At 27.8% G+C, this 25198-nt stretch overlaps 1 protein-coding gene across 2 annotated transcripts; it reads left to right on the top strand.

Annotated features, from left to right (window-relative positions):
* The first annotated feature begins 5 nt into the window (after window positions 1-5).
* LOC145190880 (4'-phosphopantetheine phosphatase-like) lies at window positions 6-18199 on the top strand. Of its 2 annotated transcripts, none has more exons than XM_090065989.1 (22): window positions 6-120; window positions 1320-1442; window positions 3189-3295; window positions 4687-4837; window positions 5339-5390; window positions 5474-5669; window positions 5873-5965; window positions 6277-6336; window positions 8872-8992; window positions 11120-11184; window positions 11472-11591; window positions 13616-13685; window positions 13847-13935; window positions 14951-15106; window positions 15221-15421; window positions 16183-16334; window positions 16663-16715; window positions 16836-16990; window positions 17132-17232; window positions 17382-17450; window positions 17561-17629; window positions 17708-18199. In XM_090065989.1, exons 2-22 carry the CDS (start codon window positions 1337-1339, stop codon window positions 17841-17843), a joined length of 2322 nt encoding a protein of 773 aa, XP_089922115.1. In that variant the 5' UTR covers window positions 6-120; window positions 1320-1336; the 3' UTR covers window positions 17844-18199. The 2 variants fall into 2 exon arrangements, with proteins under 2 accessions (XP_089922115.1, XP_089922116.1); XM_090065990.1 differs by having other exon boundaries at window positions 91-120; window positions 5474-5716.
* Window positions 18200-25198: the final 6999 nt, after the last annotated feature.

Raw genomic sequence — 25198 nt, 5'->3', positions numbered from 1 at the left:
AACCTCAAGTAAGTCCAATGTTTTAAGATAAACTTAATCCTTGTGCGTCCGACAAAAGTTTTTTTGTGATCACGTTAGATCAGTACACATGCACAGTGCATCCGGACGTCAAGAAGTAAGGTATGTAATGCAAACACTCTAAAGTCTGTGATTTCCTTAGGTTAGCCATTCCAAAGGAAATTTTTTTAGTTTATATTTTGATATATTGTTAATATTATTGTGTTAAGCTTGAGAAAAATTAAAGAATGAGGGGTCATTCAGCTTTAAAAGTTAAGCGAATCCAAAGTTATTGCTTTTTTGTACTGAAAAAATTGATGATTTTTTGACAGAAGGTATAGACATTAAGTATAGAAAATTGGCTGTGTTATGGCACCAAAAAAGAGAGTATTTTTGGGTCATATTGACATTTGAATATTTTTTGAAACATTATTGCATTTGTCTTGAAATTTTCCTCAGTGATCCAACAGCTATAAGAAAATTAAATGCCATCATTTTTGTTTTTTAAATCTGTCATGATTGTCCAGAATCATCTATTTTACAGACTAAAGGGTTTTTACTTATTAACTTGGTTTTGTAGAATAAAATTTAAGGTTTTTATGCCATTTAAAGCAGTTATGTTATATTTTCCCAAAAATGAATTTTCCTATTTAGCTACTTTTTAAGTTTCTAATTTAGCTTTAGACAAGAAAATGAAAAAAAAACAAAACATTATAGATGTCACTGCATTATGAATTCGCAATATTTTAATATATTAAAACAAATGTAAAAATCAAAACAAAAAATGTTATAAAATTCGCAAAGGAAAAAAAGCATAACGTATATAATTTCTATATACTAATTCTAAGTATCATTTCTTCAAGAAAACATAAATAAATACTTGTTGTAAATAGAGGAAAGGCTATACTTGCCTTTTCCACATGGACCTTAATGCTGAGAACTAAATAATTATCTATAAACATTAAAAAGGTCCACATTCCATTTGATTCTTTGTCTCTTTTTTAATCGATATGGAAAGTTTTATGCAAATTGTATGTATTCCACTTAGGAATCCTTATCTTCAAAACATTTGTTTTAAAAAATATTCCCACAGCCAGTTTTTCAAAAAACTCAGCTTATTTTTTGTTATTGTATCTGGTAATTTGATGATATAAATTATGGCAGATTGGCTTTTAGTGTTATATAGCAAGTTGTTTGGTGGTGCTAGTTACATATGTTCCATTTTACATCTACCTATAACTACTTTGCACTTTATTAGTTAACATATGTTATCTAGATATTATTTTTTGTCAAATAGTATTTATTAAAATTTTTTATTTTAGTACATTATAAAAGTCAAATGGCAGTTAATAATCTGGATGCGTCATATGCAAAAAGTATTGAACTTCCTCAAAGTGAAGTATTCAGAAACCTTAGTAGTGCAAAAAGATTTGCAATTGACATTGGTAAGTATTCAGTAATTCAAAATTAAATGCTGATGTTGTTTATAACTTGATAGATAGAACTAGTATGTCTTTTTAAATTATTGTATATTATATAGTTTGTATATTTTGAACAATTAGCTGTTTACAAAATATTATAAGTATATACTTTTAAAAAAAGATTGTAGTATCCCACTGTATTAAATTTTAATTTCTTTTACTATTCTCTCTCTAGAATTTCAGTGTATCATTTAATTGTGCTCCTAATCTTTTGAAATATGATTCTATTTTATTATATGTTAAAGAAGATATAGTATATACTGTTCACAGACATAATTCTGTTTTATTATATGTTAAAGAAAATGTAGTATATAGTGTTCACAGACATTACAAAACATACTAAATCAGACTTTTTTTTTTTTTTTCATTTATAGATATTTTTTCAGTGTCAGATTCAGTCTAATAATTTAGAGTTTAATTGCATATTTTTCTGATTCTATATTTTTTCAGTATTTTGTAAAGATAAAATTTATTAGTATGAAAGCTACATAGATTATGTTGTTGTTTTTTTTTTTAAATAAAAAAAAAAACAGATATAATCTATGTTTTACAGCCCAGTCAGAAAAAAATAACTTCAGCAATGCCATATTTTGTATAGGTATTGACCTTTTGGAATTAATATTTAAATATAGTATAAAAGGTTTGAAGTTTAATTATGGAAAAGTTTTATTATGGAAGAGAAGCTTATTAAACTTAATATATTCATACTTATTATATTCATACTTATTACATTTTTCCAGTTTGTATTCTCTTGATGGCTACCTGAGCTGAATATTTTTGTTGCAGAAGTTTCGTAAAAAGTGTATCTTATCAAGTAATAAATATGTGAACTTATGTTCAAGTTGCATTTTATCTAAATTTTTCAAGTAAAAGCTTTGATTTCTTTTTATTTGGTTGCAGATCAGTGAATTTTAATGATTACAATATACAGATTATTAAATTTTAACAATATATTTGTGTTTACCTCTATACTACTGACTGTAAAAGGACATAATCTAATAAATGTTATTGCAGTAAGTAGCTGAATTGGGTCAAGCTTAAGATCACTGCAATTGCAATGGCCTAAATGCCATAATCATGTGTGTTTTACTTTTTTAAATATTTATTACTCTAATGTAAATGCTGTTCTGCAGACTGTTGGATTTGTCTACAAGGTAACTGTTGATTTCATCAGGCCTTTTATGCAAAAAAACCTGGCAAGCAACTAAAAATTACCATTTCAATTATAAATTTTTATGTTTATAATCACATTATCTATTTCTGTATATAAAAGATATTTAAAACTTCTTTAACTTATTTTCTCCATATATACAAAGAGTATTTTATTTTATTTGAAAAATGGAGATAAAATTTGGACTCTCAATTGGTTAAAAACAACCAATCAATGAAGCACAATAGCCTGCACCAAACTAAATTTGTTCTGTAAATCCATCAAGTGTGCAGTAGAGAGATCATTTGTTCTATGATCTATAAATCTATATACATACATACATACATACATACATACATACATACATACATACATACATACATACATACATACATACATACATACATACATACATACATACATACATACATACATACATACATACATACATACATACATACATACATACATACATACATACATTACATACATACATTACATAATTATTTAATTGATGTTAATTATTTATTTTTTGTACAATAATTTACCATATTAAATAGGTGGATCACTTGCTAAAATTGCATATTTGGCGGAAGTTGAAAACAAAAGACCCAGGCATTACAGTAAAAGTTATGATTCATTAGTGGATGATGTTGATGATAAAAAGGTAATTTGCATATAAGAGATAATATTTAAAAGTTTTTAAAGTATCTTTGCATGATCTATGTCAGGAAAGACCAGATTCCAGCTCTTGGAATGTCATTCTGACTCTTGAGCTGCATGTGGCTCTTTTTGAAAATGTTATTAACTTTTTATTAAAAATTATCTCAATTTGGAATGGAACTATTCTCCAGAAATATTAAAATCCTCTGATGTTGCATAATAGACTAACTTTATTGCAATTTTGAAATGCATTATCTGAAGTTAAGTATCCTCAACTTAAAAAGATTAGTATAAAATTTAGATTTTTTCCACTATGTGATATGTGAAATCAAAGTGTTGTACAAATCTAACTACTAAACATTTTTCAGAGTTATTTAGAGCAGTAACAACAAGCATGAAGCCAGATCTTAAACTTAGTAACAATGTTTAGAATTTAGAATTTTTAATAACATTCCAAATTAATATGCATGAAGAATTCTCTAAGTGTAATGATGTGTAGATGTTTGCACAAGATGTTTTACAAAACAATTCATGCATAAGAAAAATTGCTTCTATTATGATATCAGAATCTTTACTGAATGATAAAAAAAAATTTCTGGTTATAAAAATAGTTTTAAACAATTTTATTTCTGGTCTTTTTATTTGTATTTTATTTGGTATTCTTTAGTTATATGAAATTCAATGCAAATTAAAATAGAATCATATATAGCAAACATTTTTTCAAGAAATAAAAACATTTCATTTTAAACTTTGATTATTACATCCTATTCCTGATGTATGGAAAATTTGTAATTGATGTAATTTTGTTAAGGCTATGATCTGCATATGCTTTTTTAAACAATTCTATAACTGGTTTTCTCTTGAGTAGAAGGTGATCAGATTTTTATTTAGCTTGTTTAAAATGTAAAAGTTGTAAAATAAAAAAATACATTTAAAGTTTCTTTCTTTTAAAAATGCATTTTTTTGTTTTTTAAAGTTTTATTTTAGTCAGCTTCTTTTCATGAATCTTTTTAAGTTTTATTGATTTGATTTAACTTATAAAAATGTATTTTAATGTCTTTTTGAATTGTTTAGGTTACTTTTTCTTTTTCTTTTATAATTTTTTTATTCTTTTTATTTTCTGGTATGTTAGAAATATACAATTTCCTTTTAATATATATATATATATATATATATATAAAAACTGTTAAAATACAATCTATATCTTAACTCTATACCTATAATCAAATTTCAAAAAAAAAAAAAGTAGTTCGTTTTGGTTATAGTAGTGTAAATATAATTTAAGTCCATAATGGCCTGCAGGAATGGATTACAATGTCATTATTCTAAATAAGATAGTGTCATCTCTTAAAGTTCTTTATCTACTTTTTAATTTAAATTTCATCATCTTTTTAGGTACCCTTGTATACAGTGGAAGAGCAAGTTGAGCGGAGAGAAAGAATACATTTTGTAAAGTTTGAAACAAAGTATATCGAAGATTCATTAGACTTTATACAGAAGAATCTTATGCAAACAGGAAATGGCAAGCTGAGTATTAAAGCTACTGGTATGAAAACTATTTATTTAGTAAAATTTTTTTTTTATTATTTTTTTTTTTTATTATTTTTTATTATTGTTTTCTTATTTAAAAAAGCGAAGAAATGTTTTCATAAATTTCCTAATTTTTTATTTGGAGTTAAATGTTGTTTTATATAATTCATTTTAATCTCATTACTTTTTTTGAATTAAATTTGTTTAATGAAATTTAAATTGTTTTTATATTCTGAAAATTATTAGAAAAAAATCTTGCTGCAAAAGCTGCTGTAACTGTGAAAAAAATTTGTTTGAAAAATTCTGTATTTAATATTATTAATATAAAAGAAAATTATGTCTTAAAGAAATAAAAGCATGATATGCTTTAGATGTTGTCTAACTTAAATCTGTCTATTGATTGCCTCTTTATAATATGATGTCTTTTTAAAATGTACTTCTAAGACTGTTGTCTGCAATATATTTTATATGCGCATTATTATCTTTTAAAAAAAAAACTGAAATTTGTTTTTTTTAGGTGGTGGAGCTCACAAATACACAGACTTATTAAGATCAAAACTAAATGTTGAGTATGTCTATTTAGTTGTAAATGAAATTGTACAAAATTGTGACTTAAGTACTTTTAGCATTTAGGTCTTCTTTTGTTTTTTAGGGTTGAGAAACTTGATGAAATGCAGTGTTTAATCAGTGGGTGTAACTTTCTACTGTCAAATGTTCCAAATGAATGTTTTCAATTCTATCAAAAAGATGTAAATGCTGAACCAGAATATATATTCAAAAATCTAGTTGGTGAAGATGTTTTCCCATACCTTCTTGTTAATATTGGATCTGGTGTTTCCATCATCAAAGTTAGATTAGTTTTATTTACGAATTTGTTCCAAGCATTTCTTTACAGGTTATGTTTGCTTTATTTTAACTATTTACTTATGTAAACATTCATTTCTTCCTATCCCAAAATGAAACCAAATGTTTTAACTTTTAAAGTTGTTGCAAGTATAAAATATTTAAGGTATACTTAGGAAAGCATATGATAAAAATTTTTCTACATTAGGTTGAGTCAAATAAAAAATTTGAAAGAATTGGTGGTACAAGTACTGGTGGGGGTACTTTTTGGGGTCTTGGTTCTCTGCTTACAGATGCTAAGGTAATCAAAAAAATAGTTTAATAAGTTAGTGCTTTCTTGGATGTTTTTATTTGTGATTTCATAGGGGAATATTTGTGTAAACTTTCTTAGTTTTTTTTTTAGGTAAATTAAATAGCTAGTATAAAATTTTTATTTACAATTAAAAAGACAGATTCAACATTTAGTTTTGATCTTAACAAGTCTGTAAATTTGTGAGCTTTGCCACCTAAAAAAGACAAATTTAAGTGTTTTTTTTTTAAGGAAATGTGCATATAAATAGCTAGTAGACTCTCATTAAATAGCTTGTAAACTCTCAAGTTTTTGTTGTATAGGGTTTTGATGAGTTGTTATCAATGGCTGCTGAGGGGAAGACAAAAAATATCAATATGTTGGTAAATAAAACTATAATGTTATTTTAGCTTTCAATTATTATTGTCAGTCACCTGTCAGTTAGATTGAATATCACTAATATCACTAATAATGATGCGAATTTTAAAAATTTGTTTATATAAATTTTGTGTAAACACACACATACGCATGCTCGTGCACGCACACATGCATGCACACACACATTTATAAATTAAATTTATCAAAAACTTTATTTATAACAGATACATCTCTTACTCTTTAACATACAATATACTTTGTGAACAGTAATTTTGTATAAAATATAGTTGTCTGGTATTTAAAAGTTAAATTCATGTATAAAACCAAAATTAATGTTTGAATTCAAATTGAATGTTTATTACATTCTCAAATTTCTACTTGAAGTTGTCTTTTACATTATCAGAGTATAAAATTTATATCAAATTATAACATTCTCATTCTTTTTTAAGTACCACAAAAGTAAACTCCTCACTTTTCTACTAAATTCTTTGAAAAGTAAAAACCTGAACAAAAAAAATTTCCACCTGTTGAATATCTAATCATACAATAGCACTAAAACACTTATATTAGAGACAACTGGTGAGTTAAAATAATGAATTACATTTTCAATAATGTTAGAGCATTTTAGAAAACATTTAAAAATAGCTTCAAATGTATTAAGAAACAAATAATTCTGAACAATCAATAAAAGAAAGTATTCTTTCTAAACTTTAAGAAAGTATTCTTTCTAAACTTTAAGACTTAAGATTATTTTTTTATTTAGTCATGTAACATTCTAAATGTTTCATGACTAAATAAAAAAATAATCTTAAGTCTAAGGGTAAAAAAATTAAATAATGTTAATTATTAATTTTTGCTTATGGTTAGTGGCTCAATAAGCAGAATAGCCACTTGCTATGTCCCCAAGGATCCTATAAAGAGGAGGCCTGTCTATAACAAAAATAATTTTATTTGATGAAAAATTTCTGAAAAAATAAATTGTGTTATTTCTGTCATTTTGGAAATAAATACAATAATTACAAATGAAATACAATAATTACAAATGAAATACAATAATTACAAATGAAATACAATAATTACAAATGAAATACAATAATTACAAATGAAATACAATAATTACAAATGAAATACAATAATTACAAATGAAATACAATAATTACAAATGAAATACAATAATTACAAATGAAATACAATAATTACAAATGAAATACAATAATTACAAATGAATTACAATCCAAAATGAATATAGCTTCCATGTGAATACAGGAAAATCTTTTGTGCCCAGAGCAGTCCCAAGGATGAAATGCTGGATTACAGGGACATCTTTTTGAAATTATTTTTTTAAGGCACAATTATGTATTATTAGAATACCATTTTAGATTTTTGTTTAAAATTAGTATTAACCTGCTCCAGGGGCGCACAGTGGTCAGAAAATCCAAAAAACACACAATTCAAGTTTTTAAAAGAAATATGAACTTGTTAAGTTAAAAAGATGCCAACATTTTATTAAAACAAAAAAAAACTTCATTAAAAATTGGCCAAAAATTATCACTTTATTTGAATCTTTATGGCTTGCTTATAATAAAAATTGTGTTCTTACTTATAATTTTGAAAAGATCTTGTTAAAAATCAACAATTTTTTAGTATTCTTTTTTGGCACAATTTTTAAATGGGGAATTTTCGAAGTACATTTTGTCAGTTTAGTTACTTCTTTCAAAAGAATATATTTTTAAAAAGCAGAATTATGTGGAAAAAACATTTTGATTTTTCATTTATATATGGTTTGAAATATGTTGTGAATATTCTGAAAGATGATAATAGATGAGCAAAGAAAGCTTAAACTTCTTGTGTAAAATTTGAAGCCTTACATACTGTATTTTATGAAAAAACCTTTACAAATATAATTGCTGGTAGCAGCCATCCTTTAAAATTTGTATAAATATTCAGGTTGAAATTACTCAAAATTATGGTTGTCTTAAATAAGCCAAAAACTGTTTTTTGACACCACTGTTTGTAGTTTTGTGTGTAAATGTTTTTTTATTTTAGTTAACATTTACATTTTATTTTACAAAAATATTTACACACATAAAAATATTTGTGATTGATTCAAACAAAAGTGATAGCAAACTAATCTTAACTTAAATTTAGTGTTTTTAAGATGTAATATTTTTAAATTGTGTCAACAAAATATTTAAACAAAACATCTGAATAGTTGATAGAATAGTTCCATTTCCTTTTGTTTGTAGAAGTAGTAATCCACTCTAAGCATTCTTTCAGAGCTAGATTAAATTATATGTTTTCAAAAATGATTTACAAAAAGCAAGTTAGAAATAATAAAATAATCTCGAGTTTTTTTGTTTTCTTTTCTTTAGTTAAACTCAATTTTTTACTTTTTTTTTCCAGAATTTTAAAATTTTTTTAAAATTTCTTGTTTTAGCTGTTTTTTATTTTTTACTATCATTTTATTTACTATCAGGGATTTTTATTTTAAAGAATTAAAAAAAAAAAAACACTTTGAAAGATAGCTTTCAATTAATTAGGTGAAAGATATATATGGTGGTGCATATGCTGAAATGAATTTACCTGGAGATCTCACAGCTAGTAGCTTTGGTAAGGCTGTACGTGCATCAAGAGACCAGTCAACATCATCGCTTACTTCAGGTATGTATGTATTTTTTGTTGTCTTTTATACTGTGTATCTGTGATATTTTTCTTAATGTGAAGTAAAATTAGAAGTAAAAATAATTGATTTTGTTAACGTGAGTAAAAACTAAAATTAGGAATAATCTGAAGAATAAAAACTGAAATCCAATTGAATATAAGCATTAAAATGAAAATAGAAATAGAATTAGGAATAACTACCGAACGAAAATTATTGAATATTAAAGAAATTTTAATGCTTTCTTTTTTCTTTTTTTTTTGGCAATTAATTAAAAAATTTTACATACTTGTTTTAAAATTGGCGCACATGTTTGACCATAATGATGATATTAGGAATGATTATAGAATGTATGATTTGACCACATAAACTGGTCACGTGCTTGTCATTATGTTAAGTATAAATTCATTGCGTTCAATCTTTTGTTATAAGATGATTTAAATATCTAAAGATTCTTTAAATATCTAAAGAGTTGCAAATCAATCACTAACAGAATAATGAGTTTATCAAGGTTGTTAGCTGGTTGGAAACAAGACAGTTCTGTATGGAAGTTCTTCATTTATGATGAAAAAATTTACAAATCCACATATCTAGTACAGGACAAGAATAATGAGGGCATGTGTGGCGCAACTCTTGCCAGAAAATATTCCAGTAGCTTGGTAGCGCATATTCAAAGAATACATAAAGACACACACATATGTTAGATGGATGAAAAGAAAGAATAAAATGCAGGAAAAATATTTTTTGAAACATAAAATTGATGAAATCAATTCTACATCTTCCCAAAATAGTGTAAAGACAAAGACCCAGACAATAAGAGAGTGCTTTGAACAGTGAATCACCTTGTGGCCAACGGAATCAAGTGAATATCAGATAGCGTGATTGAAATGATTGTTAATACCAGCTACCCAATGGTAAAGATGATAAAAATGTTTGACCCAAAATTTAAATTGCTGACTATTTTATGACTATTTGTATGCTTATTTAGACTGTTTAACATTAAGTTAAAAAATTGTTTAAATATTTTTCTTGAAACTTATGTATTACATTGTTTCTTGAAATAATGATAGCTAGTTGGCAGCAGGAGTAAGTTGATGAATTGCGTTTATCTGCAGTCTTTTATCAAAAAATCTCAGAAATCTCAGGGAACCTTCCTAATTGACCATTTCATCTTGGGTCTTATGTAAAAAAAAAAACTACTGCAAATATTTCAGTCACAATTGATTTACTATTATCAGTCAGGTTTTTTTTCAAAAGTGAAGTTTTTCAGGATCTATGGGCTGTTTATTGAAAGGCTTTTGGGGTTTATTGGCAAAATTTTCACGGGGCAAGTTGGAAAACAAAAATATTTTTATAAAATTAAGTTTTTTTAATTTTTATTTGTAATAATATTGAAAAAAAAAATTTTTCACAAAAAAAATGTTTTTGAATTTATTTTTTAGGGGATTTTGTTACGAGGGAACAAAGGTTGGGGTATTGTTTTGACTTCATATTCGAACTACTATTTGCTACTAACTCATAGAAATACTAAACAATTTTTACAAATTTTTACTCACCAATACGTTAACAATCTTTTATAATTTGCGCCAATTTACCCTGGGGTGGTGTAAGTTTTTTTTTTTTTTTTTGAAGCCCTGGAAGGTGCCATAAGATTTTTTTTTTAATGAATGCAACTAGTATAAGTTATCTTAATTCATACACTTCAAGACTACACTTTAATTTTTTCAAAAAAATGTGTCGTTAGGATCACTAATTGTTGTAAAATTTGATAGAAGTAAAATATGAACTGAATTCGTAACTGAAATAAGTAAAGTTATTGAAATCATAACTGAAATTAATTTCATCTGAAATGATTCAAAACATGTAAAATTGAAATTAGAAATTACAAGAACTGCTACAAGAACTGAATAAAAATGGAGATAGAAATTATATTTAGAGCTTAAATATCACTGCTGTGTATTTAATATAATTAAATGAGGAACCTTTTTATGTAATATAATGAAATAAGGTGGATGAGTAATTTTCTAATGTTAAGTGATTAAATACATTTTTTAATTAAACTGTTTTTTTTGTACACACTGAGTATGATGTTTAATTTGTCTTTTTAAATGGCATGTGTTTTTATGTAGCTCGATTTCGACCACAGGATATTGCTAAAGCTTTACTCCAAATGGTTAGCAATGATATTGGTCAGGTAAAAACCACTTATTTTTTCTCTGATTTAGAATCCAAAATGCTTACTGGAATTTTATTCAAGAGGCTCATAAATGTTATAAATTCATATGATTTAAAAGCAGTTATTGAGGTTTCTTCAGAATATTTTTAGTTAGGTCCTGATTTTTAGTCCTGATTTGGTATTGACTTTGAATTAGCCAAAAGAAAATGGTCAAAATGATTTAATCTTTTATTTTTAATGTTATTGTATTACCAGAATATTGAAAATGAATACAATAACAATTCTCTCTCTTTTTTATCTTTTAGATTTCCTCTTTATATGCTCAACTGCATGGCTTGAAAAGAATTTTTTTTGGAGGCTATTTCATTCGTGGACACCCTGTAACAATGCATACTATTTCTTTTGCAATAAATTTCTTCTCAAAGGTAAGAAACTGATTATAGTTATTTTGTCTATTAAATAATCATATACTGGGTTGCCACATGTTATTTTTCCTCCAAGTCTCCTCCTATTTCTTTAAAAAATAACACTTTGGAAATCGTCTTCAAATTTACTTTTATCTGTTATGATAATTTCATTGTCAATTTTTATGTTAGTTGTGTGATTTCCCAGTTATTATGATGTTATGTAATAAGTACAAATCAAAAAAATGTCTAGAGCCAGCTTATCTATGTTTATCCAGTGTCATTTCACTTAGAAGCAAAGTGGATCACTTGCTCTAAGAGCACCAAGGTTCATTTGATACGTAAGGGAAAATCTTGTTAAAATGACTAACTCCTGAAGGAATGGAGCAATATTCTTGCTCTTGTTTGTTTCTCAGTAACAGTATAATTGAAGTTAGTTGTGCTTTAGTGCATATAAGAGCTACTATAAGCATTACTACTGAAATGATTTTTAAAAAACTTAAGATAATAGTTAGACAGTGATAAAAAAAATTTTGTAATGCTTAGTCAATATCAGCTGGCTATGTTATAAATTTAAGTCTATTTCAAACCAAATCAATAAACTTAAGCTAAATATCATCCAAATCTTAACAATCAACTAAAATTGACAGAAATAATGTCAAAGTAATTTATCTAAGATTAATAAATTATCAAAAACAGGCAGTTTACAAATTTTATAGGGAATTTTCAATAGCCAAATCAGTGTTTGGTTATAATTCATTCCTGAATGTTTGAGTCTAGTAGGCCATAAAACAAGCAGTCCATTTTTAGAAATTAAGATAAGGTTTAGTGTAACTAATATATGTGAAATGTATTATATATGCAAACAAAACAGCACCAATTAATACCACAGTTCTGAGTTTCTTGGTAAAATAGCAGCTACTGATATCTTTTCAAAATTTGGTTTGTGTTTGAATAACTAGAAAGAGAGAGCTATACAATACCATCTGAGTTGGTCTATCATGATACATACAGTCTTTATATTTGTCTAAAAACAAACTTTTTGCAAGAAAGAATGCCCAAAGATTATTGAGTTTTTTAAATAATTGGAATTGTTAACAAAGTGCAAACAGCCAAAATTTGACAAATCAGGTAATAATTCCACTTATGATTATCGTGAAGCTCTAAATATTCTATTTGTTTCGGTCATGATTATTTTCTTTTAAAAAGCTTTGAGAAACCATAATGAACTTTTGGCTATGTATTAAACCATTAACCCTTAACTACTTACACTCACAATCTTTGTTCATGGCTCTCAGGTCAGCCTTAGAAACCTTTTTTTTTCTACTGTGTTTACAGACTTGATGCAATGTCTATCTTAAGAGTAACTCTTCTTTTACATCTCTGTTCACTCTCAAATTATTAGTTTTTCTCCATTGCTTGATGTGGACAGATGTATGATGCAAAGTAGCAAACACAAACTTTGTTCTCAAGCACATGTGTTTATGTTACACAAAATTTTTCACATTTTTTTAATTTTTTTGTTTGTTTTATTTGCAGACTTTTGTCAATAGTTTTTGTAAATAATGTATGGAGAGTCCTTGATGATAATCAGTTGAAATCAAGTTGATTTACAAAATGTTTCCAAACAGAACCCTATAACCTTGTTAGATTTCCTTGTTATGATTCATTGTGAATCATGTTGTAGAACTGCTAAAGCATACTAAAAATATTTCATGAACAACCAAATTTAATGTCATTCTTTTTTAACCAGTTGCTTTTTTTTGTTAAAATGCTTACTGGTTTTAGTTCTGAAAATTATTTGACATCTTTTTGTTTCTTATAAGTAAAAAAAAGTCCTTATAACTCTTCAATTTTTCAATCTTTATGTTCAAATTATATTGTCAACATTAATATATATTTTATCTCTTTTACATATAATTATCTTATGCATTTAAAAAAAAATAATGATAAATTTTTTTGAACTAAAATAATATAGTACAATAAAATTACTTTATAATTACAATTATTATTTTTACACAGTATTTTTGTTATACCTTTTAAAGGGGAAGCTGCATGCTATGTTTCTGCGACATGAAGGTTACCTTGGTGCCATTGGAGCATTTCTTGGTACCAGTAAGTACAAAAGATTTTTATTAAATTTTAATATTCTTAAATATTTTTTTCTGTGAAATAAGTAATTTTAGTTCATAACTTACATTTCTAAACTCTTATTATACATTAAATGTAATTTTTGTAAAAAAAAAATCTCATTTTTAAAGTTACTACTCTTTCAGGCTTTCCACAAAATGACAGTTCTTGTTGGCTTGAAAATTTAGCTGGCAGTTCTGCTTTCCCAGCAAACAGTGATCTTTTATCAGCTAAAGTAAATTTTTTTATTGATAACAAGCTAGCTCTATGTAAATAGATACATTATATTTCATTACATTACATACACGTGTGTGCATGTATGCATTTCATTTAATAGTATATATATGTGTGTGTGTGTCTTGACAAAAGGTATGAAAAGTGCTAATTTCTAAGATACAGTTTTGTTATAACAACAGTATATTTGTTATATATTATGTAAATAGATACATTATATTTCATTACATTACATACACGTGTGTGCATGTATGCATTTCATTTAATAATATATATATGTGTGTGTGTGTCTTGACAAAAGGTATGAAAAGTTCTAATTTCTAAGATACAGTTTTGTTATAACAACATTATATTTTTTATATTTTGTTGTTCCCTTTTTTCTCTTGATTTTTGAATTTTAGCCTTTTCTCTCACTTTAAAAACTAATTCTGTCTCTTCAAAGTCTTACATCAAGTTTTAAAATTGTAAAAAAAAACTCCTTTTGCAGTGTTATTAGATGAAACACAAAAATTAAATATAATAAATCTATGCAAGAAAATGTTAAATCATATTTCAAATCTAGTATAATAGTTTCTTTCAAAGTTTTGTTATGTAAATTTTAATTTATTTTTTTTTTATTTCTTTCAATATACATGGTAATAAAAGGACTAAAAGAGAGATATAAAATATTAAAAGAATTGTTTAACTTTTAATTGTCTAAATCTTTAATTCTGATTTTCACCTTAACATTATATAACTATGATTATATAATTTTAGTTTTGTGATGAACTCTTAGATACAAAACTTTATTTTTTCAATTATAACTATGATTATATAATTTTATCCTGTTAGTTTTGTGATGAATTCTTAGATACAAAACTTTATTTTTTCAATTATAATTATGATTATATAATTTTATCCTGTTAGTTTTGTGATGAATTCTTAGATACAAAACTTTATTTTTTCAATTACATTTTTAGTCAGAATAAACCTTTTACAAAAATTTAGAAATAGTTGAAATGTAATTATCTTTTTAGTTTGGAAAATTTGAATTGGATAGAATCAAGTTTAAGGTTGAACCATGTCCACTACTGGCCAATATGTCTGAGTATGAACCTGATTTATTTGATCTAGGCGGTGAAGAAGCAGGAAGGGAGTATTGGATCAACATATTTGAAACCGGGATAGATTCTGTATATATATATATATAGATTTATATTTATCTTTCAAGAAAAATAATTTTTATTAAGTGACAAATTTTCTTACAATTGTAATGTTTTATTTACTCTCTATTTTGGTCTTTTTAGTTTGTTGAGAAAGCAATTCAAAGCCAAAGTGGACAATCAGATGCTGAACAAAGAGGAGCAGCATTCAAAAAACAATTTTTAGAGCGTTTAAATGTTTTGAAAGTTGCACCTTATTCATTTGGGCAGTTAACAGTCCGAAGTTTGCTAGATACTCGAGATCAATTTCTGGCTGCATATTCTTTTTGTGATCCATATCTTCAGGTCATAGATTTTACTGTTAATTTAAACTGTGTTTTCATGTATATAAAATTGCAGTTTTACACATAAAGTTGAGGTTTTATACAAAGTTGCAGTCTCATGAATATATATAAAATTGCAGTTTCATATATACAAAATTGTGGTTTCATATATGTAAAATGGAACTAAAAATATTTGGAGAATTTCATACAGTTTTTTAATGTTTTTCTGCAAAAATTTGATAATTTTCTTAAATTGCTCCATGGCCAATTTATGAAAACTATTAAAATTAGCATTTGACATTTGATTATTGATTTCAAGTTTTGTAATTCAAAACTGAGAATTTAGTGTCCTAAAATGACATTCTTCTTGAAAGAAAATCTAAATAAAAAAACCTACTTGCTAATTTGTTTTAAGAAATAAAAGTTATTTATGCTTTTTCAATATAATATCCAGCCAGATAATAAGTGGAAGAAACCATATCTGATGCATCACTAATAAGAATGTGGAGATCATATCATATACAGACATGCATTACATTTACATTGCATTACATTGCATTACATTGCATTACATTACATCACATCACATTACATTACATTACATACATACATACAATATATATATATATATATATATATATATATATATATATATATATATATATATATATATATATATATATATATATATATATATATATATATATATATATATGTATATATATATATATATATATATATATATATATATATATATATATATATATTCATGCATACATACAGATAAAACAATCTGAGAATGAGAAGGCGCTTGCATTGCTCCGTCAACATCTCCATTTCATAGATAGCTTAAACACTGAAGAGAGGCAGATTGAAATAATTGAAGGATTGGTATCTGGTAATATGTTTGATTGGGGTGCAGCAGAAAATGTTAAGTATGATTTTTTTTTTTTTTTTTTGAATGATTTCTTATACCTTATTTCTGTTTGAATCTTATCTCAATTAATTTTGTTACTTTTATTTACAATTATAATTAATATTTTTATTTGAGATGTTGTTATCTTTTTGTTTTATTTTTTTATATTTTATTTTTTGAATTCACTTAGTAAGTAGAAAAAAGCAAACTATTTCATTTTTAATTTTAAAAAGCCAGTTATGAATCTCAATAAGATAATCAGGGGGAGATTTACTTCTTTTAATAAGGTAGTTATTAGAAGGAAGAGTTATTTGCTTGAGTTAGATTTTTACCTGTTTTACTAATAGGCATTTGCAAAATCCCCTATTCGGTTTTGAGCAGGCTAAGCAGAAAATTCAAAGTAAGTTTTCGAGATTTAGTTTGCTAATATAGTGTTAACATAAGTAATACAATATTAATGACTGATTGACCAAATTTTATAATAAAATTTAAAGTTTGATTCTAAATCACGATTTTCTAGAGAGACCATGGTTAACTGACGATGTTGATTCTTGGCTGTCTCGTTTTAAAGAAGAACCTCATAAACTGGCTGTAGTTTTTGCAGACAACAGTGGTGCAGATATTATGTTGGGGCTAATACCTTTTGTACGCGAGCTCTTAAAACGTGGAACCAAAGTAAAAATGATCATATAATTTTCATTTTAGTCACAAGTTTACAATATTTTTCATTTCTATAAAGTAGCGTAATAATAGTCATGATGATGACCTCATCTAATTTAATAATTTTTAATGATTATTTTGTTGCCTCCATCAAAGGTTGTACTTGCAGCCAATTCTTATCCTGCGATAAACGATGTAATTTACAGTGAGCTAATCATCGTTTGTGACCGTGTTGCAGAAATGTGTCCTATAATACGGTAAGCCAACATTTTCTTTCTTTCGTCTAAAAGTTTACTTTAAAAGACTCTTAAAGTTTGTATAAGATAATGAAGTTTCTTACAAAGTGATTTTTAATTTCTTATTAAAATGCTCTGTAAGTTGTCTGTTAGTTTTCTGTTCTGTCTAGAAATGCTTTGTCAGAAGAGATGCTTTCTATAATGGAAACCGGATCGAGCTCTGCATGTCTAGACTTGCAGTAAGATAATTCTAAATTTTTAATTACCCTTTCTTTTTTTTTTTTTTTTTGGTGTGATTTTTTAGTTTTGTTTATTTAAAATAATTGCTGATTCTTAACTTATATTTTAGACGAATTGAGTTAAAACTTGCCGCAGTGATGAGAAATGCAGATCTCATACTTCTAGAGGGAATGGGAAGGTTAGTTTAAATCATATAATGTGCGCATGTGCATGCGTGTAAATTTGATGGTTCCATAAGATTTTTTTTTTTTTACAGATGTGTTCACACCAACTATAAGGCTGAATTTAAATGCGAAGTTATTCGATGCGCTGTCTTAAAAAATCCTTGGTTGGCCAAGAAATTAGGTGGTAAATTGTTTGATGTGATTTTCAAATATACTCGTCTATCATAAGTTACTTTAACTAAAAACATGAATCCACGCTGGAACGAACCATTGGTCGGGGTTAAGAATCGGTTAAAGGCATACGCTAGCAAATTCTACGAAGATTTTTAAATCATGAAACACCTGTAGTGCTATCAAATTTATCATATTTGTCTTTAAGGGACAATAGTTGCAGTATAACTGCTTGATATTAGTAGTTTTGTAAAACAGTCGTAGTAACGTTGATTTTCACGGCAAAACTTACGTCTGTTGTGACTGTGACTTAGTAATGCTAATTTTTTTTTTTTTTTTTTTTTTTTTTCTTTTGAATTTTTTACGTTTGTGTATCATTCCTTGTTTTATATCAATTTTATCAATTGTTTTAAGTATATTTGTTTTACTTTATATTATCATGTCTCCCATATTAGGTTAAGTTTTAGATTGTTCAGTTTTTAATGTCTTATATGTTATGTCTCTCGTGCCATAAATATAAATATATCTCTCATATCGTAAGTAACTTCATGTATTGGTCATATTCAAAAATATGTCTCAAAAGGATATGATTACTTAAAGACATTTATGACTTTACTTTTGAAGTTAGGTAATATATGATTTCCAACACCAACCGGGGACGGAAGGATATGTTAATTTTAAAAATAAATAAAAAAATACATATATTATAGTCATACATTTAATCTACTTTTTTGGTTACAATGTTTGGACAAAAAATATTAAAATTAAAATTAAAAAAAAAAACTAGTATCTTCCTCAAATAAAACAACTTTTTTCCGGTATTGGCCAGATTTCTTCTAAAACTCCTGAATCTGGTTTGCAGTCACCTTGATTTTCTTTACTGGCGATATTTGTATGATAAGAGTTGGTGACAGAGCTCGATGGTAGGTCTTGAGAAGAAATTCTGTCTAGTGGCAAACAGCGATCGGCCGATACCGTTTGATTTTGCTGTTCTTTTCTAGTGCTACTGATATTAGTTTTTGGTACGATGTTTGCAGTACTTCTTTGATACACCTCAGACGGTGCAAAATGTTCATCCCCAATAATGTGACTATTGGATAGATATATGCTGCTTGCACGGAATCCGCTGATTGCATTTGCTGGTGTAGCTCCTTTTAGATACGCTCCCGTAAAAGGTTTTGCAATATTATACTGGTTGATGATTCTGTCTGGATGTTGTTTTTGGGAAGAATTAACTTCGATCTCAAGTGTTTTTTTATCGGCCCGTAAACTGCAATATCTAACGGTTGCCATAAAACAAAGAATCCATTTTTTGAACATACAATAAGAGCTCTTCTTCTTCCTCGAGCGTAAAAACAGATACAAATTAACTTATTTTCCTTATAGAAGATCCTCTCTTAACGTGTCTGTGCAAAGTTAGATAAGGAATGCCATACATTTTACTTACTTTTAACGTTGAAGTTTTTTTAGCTTCTTCCATTGCTTTAACTAAGTTTTCCTCTGACGAACTGGCTCGAGTACTTTTACGCTTTTAATTATACACCATCTGCAACAGATCATTTAAAGTTATACAATGTATAATAACACACCGTGTAAATAAGTAAACATTAAATAGGGAGGGCAAAATGGACACTATCCAAGGTGGATACTAATTTATGACTGTTCATAAATCAAATATTTTTTTTGTAGGAGAAAAAAGACTACTGTGTATATAAAAAAGTTCGAAATGCAAGAAGCATTATAAAAAGTCATTGACACTCTTAATTTATTTGCGAATTTAAAACTTCTTGGCATGAATAGAAAGTAATTCTTGCAAATTCAATAAGTAATTGCTATAATATCTTGATTACAACATGATAATTGCTTTCTAAGCAGTTACTCGCGGTGGCTAAAACACACCCATCCGTATTAGAGTTTAGCACTTAATTATCTTAAGCAAAAAGGCCCAACAGGTAGGTAATCTAAAATTGTGTTAGCGCAAATACCATAAAAATTTTATGTCGCCAAAATCTTTTAGGAAAAACTTGTTTTTGGAAAATGAATTTTGAAGGTAGAACTTTGAGAAGCCAAATCAGCAGTTTAAAAAAAAAAGCTAGTTTTTTTAACGTAGCATTACGTTTAAAGTTTACCCAAATGAAAAGAACTTATAACAGAAAACTTAAAGTATTTAGGGATGTAGGAAATAATCCCATTTATTTGGAGATGCTTCCTTCAAAAGAATTTCACCACATGCTTGGAAGAAGCAATTGATTGCATTTAAAAGTTCAACCCTATCATATCGGTAAGTTCATTGGAAATGACTGTCTAAAAATGTTGAAAAATATTGATCTTCTCAGCAAACTTATCCGGAACTTATCGCAATAAAACAAAAGATCAACTGACCAACTGCTGGTTTCATCAGAACTTTCAAGCGCTTTCGTGATGTCGTACAACTTTCGAAATACTTTACACCCAGATTTTGAACACCACATCAAAGCATTTTCAGGAATCGTGTTTGTCATTGTCAATCTCCGTGACTCCAAAGGCTTATGCTGTTTTTCATCACATCACAAAGTTCATCGAATTAGAAAAGTTGGACTCGGAGTTTTCAGTGAACAATCAACTGAAACTCTACACTCACCATTTGCATCCCACTAGATGAGATACAATAAAAATCAAAAACATGCCAGTTACTGAAAGTATCTTTTCAACTGTTGACAATAACAGCAAGCACATGTAACTGTCATGTCTCTCATCAGCTGTACAACGTCAAAACACAGTATCTGTATTTTTCATAACTTTTTAAGTTGGGCCGCCAACTTAACTTCATATTATGAAGTTTCAAGTGATAAGTATGAAGTTAAGTTGGCGGCCCAACTTAAAAAATTATGAAAAATACAGATACTGTGTTTTGACGTTGTACAGCTGTCATGCAAGTCTCTAAAGAAAAAGAAATCAAAATTTGCTGGTAAAAATCGATAAAATTGGTAAAAAAGTATAAAAGTATAAAATCCAAAACCCATAAGATGCAGTAAGTAAGTTTGGTTAAGTACGTAAAGGTTTAAGGAAATAAAGTTTATTAGTTAAGTCATCCTTTTGGATTGAATTTTTGTCACAAACAATCAATCAGCAGAAAATTCTCAACACTTTTTGTAGAGATGGGCTCTTGTGCACCGCACAGTGGAAAATAAAGGTGTGGTTTCGGACCAAAAATCGATATCTTTTTCGTTACTAAAAATAGAGATTTGAAATTTTGCACAAATGTAAAGTAGTATATGAAGCTTCTAATGAAATACTTTTTATGAGGATGTTTTGTAATACAAAGTTAAAAATAAATAAATAAAAATCAAAAACTTCAAAATTGGCATTTTTTTTTTATTTATACTTAACATAATACTTTACAAATGTATGAAAATACCTTAAAATTATTAGAAACGACGAAAAATACATAAAATGCTTATCTACTAGTTATAGAAATATTTAAAACAGTTTCTTAATAAAAATTTTTAAATAGTTGTTTTTATGAAATAATGTCTAGGTATATTAAAGGTACTATATCATAACTACATAGGGAGTTTCAGTTCCTGAAATCAGTTCGTTGACTTTCAAAAGCTGTAGAGTAACTTTATCAAGTTCTTGCGCATTTTTTTAATACAATTTTCTATTGCTGGTGATGTACGGATCGGAAGTGTACAGAAGAGTATGAAATACATCCTCATTTGTAACTGATCGAGAACATTTTCTGGCATGATGAAGGCGAAATTTTTTATAATCCTTATTACGGGATTCTTGCGCATCTTCTGAAAGCTGACCGGTAGAAAGTACTGCAAAATGCTTTATGATATTTTCTTCGTGAAGTAAGATTTTGTGTACTGAAGATGGCATATAGTACCATCCATAATTGGTCACATAGATTCAGGCAGTTTCTACAGCATAACTACCAAAACTTTCAGCATTTATCATAACACCTGAGGAGAGAGCTTGCAGAATTATGTAAAATCGCTTAACCCTTAAATGCCCAAAGCAGCATAAAATGCTCAAAAAATTCTGATTTTTGGTACAAGTAATCCTACTTGCATTAGAAAATTGGGAAAAATTTTCTTTGTCATAAAAACGATGACAATGCACTTTTTTGAGTTGTATCAAATCTGATATAACGAGCAAAATTGTACTAATACTTTACACAACTTTAATTTTTTTGACTTTATCTTAAGTGTTCTAGCCTATTTAACGTCCTAAATTGAAGCAGATTTCAAATGATTATAGATACTCAAATGAAAGGGCCAGGGAATTTATGGAAAAAAGATAAATAATATCACTCAACAATTAGAGGCTCACGAATGAAGAAGTGTCTTCTTCATTCGTGAACCTTTAATTGTTCCTACAAAATAAATGTTACGCTTCCTCAATTCAACTATCAAACTATTCAAACATCATTGAAGTGTGTTTATCAGGCAGTGAAGAAGTCAAATTGAGTACTACATCTGCACTGACACCTAAACTTGTATCAGAAATGCTTTTTAACTTCCCTTGATAAATATCAAAGTCATACAAAAAGCCTGAAATGCCACTTCGACCCCAAAGCTTGAACCCCCATTTATGTGACTTTTTGGCAAGTACTGACGCAGTAGGGACTTCCCTTTAAAAAGAACCATTATCTCATCAACAGCGTGAAACTCTTCTGGTGAAACTCTCAGAAAGGTTTGGCGAAGCTCTGTCATCCATGTTCGTAACTTCCATATGCGGTCATTAACTTTTTCTTCCTCGGCTATTTCTAAATTGTTTACAAAATGAATATTCCGAAGAATCATTTCAAATTTGTTCCTTCCCATTACTGAAGAAACCCCATCATAGGTCATAATTGTTTCCCAATATGTTCTTTGACTTGGGAGCCTTATCAAACCCATCCTGAGAAATACACCAATAAACTTCTTAATATCCTTTCTTAGTATGCTTTTTTCTGTACCCTTTTGATTTCAAAATATAAATATTTGTTTGCTCTGTGATGTTGATCAGCATCTCATCACTAACAAACAGTTTAAAATATTGAAAGGGTGTTTTTTTCATATCTGGTATTGGTGTCATTCCAGGCTCCTTGAATTTTACGTCATCTAGGGTTCAAAGATCTTACTTCTCCATATGTAAGTAGTTGGTGTGGTATTATTTTTGTTAATAGGTGTCTTATAAGCATTCTCAACTGGTCTTGATGCTATACATGCTAATGGCTCATCATCACTTGTTGAATCATATTCATTCTAACTTACTTCTTCAATATTAGTATTGGCTTCATCATTTCCCAAATCAAACTTATTGTCACTTTCATCACTCTCCCCAAAATCACTTTCTCCATCAAATACATAGTTTAAAACATCAGAGACAGTCATTTTTTTTTTTTATTCATCTAAACAAATATACGATAAAACTTTTTTCTATATTTGTTTAAATGAATAAAAATAAAAGTTTGAACTTTTTTGAAAAAGCTTTCATACTTAAACGGCCATTGTATCAAATTTGATACATACAAATGCAAATAGCAAATGTTATGCACATTTAATAACCAAAAAGCATGAAATAGCTTATAAGGTTTTCCTACACCTTGATTCTTAAAAAAAAAAGTAAAAAACAGCACAAAAGTTTATAAAACCAATATGAAATAGAAGTAAAAACAACACTTGGTAAACACCACGTGAACCACTCCTCGCAAATGCCGTTTTGTAATGTTTATAAACTGAAAAATCTACCTGGTTGAAAAGTACTAATTGTACAGAATCGAAAATTCACTTCTTACATTTGTAACAATGGGTGTTTTCAGATAAAAACAAGCTTCCATTTAAAAAATACAGTGGTTTAAAATTTGTGTATCAGATCTGATACCTGTGGTCACACTCCAGTGATTTCAGCAGAGCAGCTTGCATTGTAAAAAAATCTTGTAGCAGTATTACACTCTTAGGTATTACCACTTACTTGTCTTAGTTTGTCAATGATCAACCCTCGCTCCTCACGAAAACGTTTCTGCACCAAGATCTTCTTTTCTTGCTTTAGTCGTTTCTTTTCTTCACTTGTGGCTGCTCATGTTTGGAAAGAAAGGTTGTAAGAAATATGTAATATCATTTCCATACAACGAATCCAGGCATGTAATGTAGACAATCAGTATTGATAAGAATTTTCATTTTCAGGCCTGGAAGCCACTTTGGTCAAATCGTTCATTTGCCGTGGAGTAGCTCCACATATTGTACATGTAGACCCAGAAGGCGTATCCGTTAATGTCTGAGCCACTTTTCCATCTATCATTGTTAGAAAAAGTTCATGTTTTACTTGTACACTTTTACCATTTTTATTAATTATAGACGGCCGCAAAGAGTTTATTTGGCTCTTTATTTCATCTACAATGGCTTTAGTTTTCTCGGGAGTCTCTTTGCAAAATTCTATGCATATAGGTTGACAAAAACGAACAGATGAAGGTGCCGGATTATGCCAAACAACTGCGCCAGTTCGTAATTTCTATTGCAGAAGATGGTGGATAGCAGGTCTGTTTAATTTCTTGAGTTTTATAATATATTGGGAATATGGAACAGTTTCGTTCATTTGTCACCTTCCTCATGTAAAAATATTGTGCTTTTGTTAAATATAATCAATAAACACGCTGAGTGCTTCTTCATCCGTTGGCATATTTTTCTGGCTTGCGTTTTCCATAAAACTCGATATTAATTTTTTTTGTCTTTATCAGCAATCCTTAATGATTCCACAAATTTTGCTTCTGCTTCTTCTCCTATTAAACGCAATGGTTGAAGGTATGTATTAAAGATGTGCTCGAATCCAAATTCCTTAAGTAACATGGAATTTTTTCTTTTTTTACTGGATTCTGACGAATCTCCATAAGACACGCACGGTCATCCGCGTTTTTCTAAAGAAGTAGATGGCGTGAAGTTGGTAATTGTCTCTTCTGAGTTAGGTAAAGATACACAATATTCAGAATCCAACCAATCACTGTTCTTAGATAAAAAAAAAAAAAAAAAAAAGCTTCCTTTTTCCGTGACGTCTGTATCCATCGTTTATTAAACGACGGAATAATGTGCCTTTGAATATCACTGATTATGAAACACAAGTTGTCCTCATAAAGTTGATAATTTTCTTTTAAAATTGTTGACAGTGCCTCAACTGTCCTTCCTCCGTCAATATAGGAAAGCAATAATTTACATTTGGAACACTTAAAAGTTGTCATTTTAACAAGTCACTAAAGTAACCTACGTAATATTCAATAGTCAAACGTGTCGGTTTAGTTTCCACTGTGAATTTGTTATACTGATATAAATGTTTCAACTCTTTATATATTGGCAGTGTACATTCACCACAGAATGAGTGCAAAAATACAAGAATGCCATGGTATCAATAAAAAATTGATAATAAATTAAAAAACATATACCAAGCTATTG

Source organism: Hydra viridissima, unplaced genomic scaffold, assembly GCF_058129835.1.
Source record: "Hydra viridissima isolate aposymbiotic clone 2 unplaced genomic scaffold, HvirCarnegie_v1 scaffold_11, whole genome shotgun sequence".
Lineage (NCBI taxonomy): Eukaryota > Metazoa > Cnidaria > Hydrozoa > Anthoathecata > Hydridae > Hydra > Hydra viridissima.
Note: the sequence above shows the minus strand (reverse complement) of the source record. Positions and strands in the feature narration are given on the sequence as shown.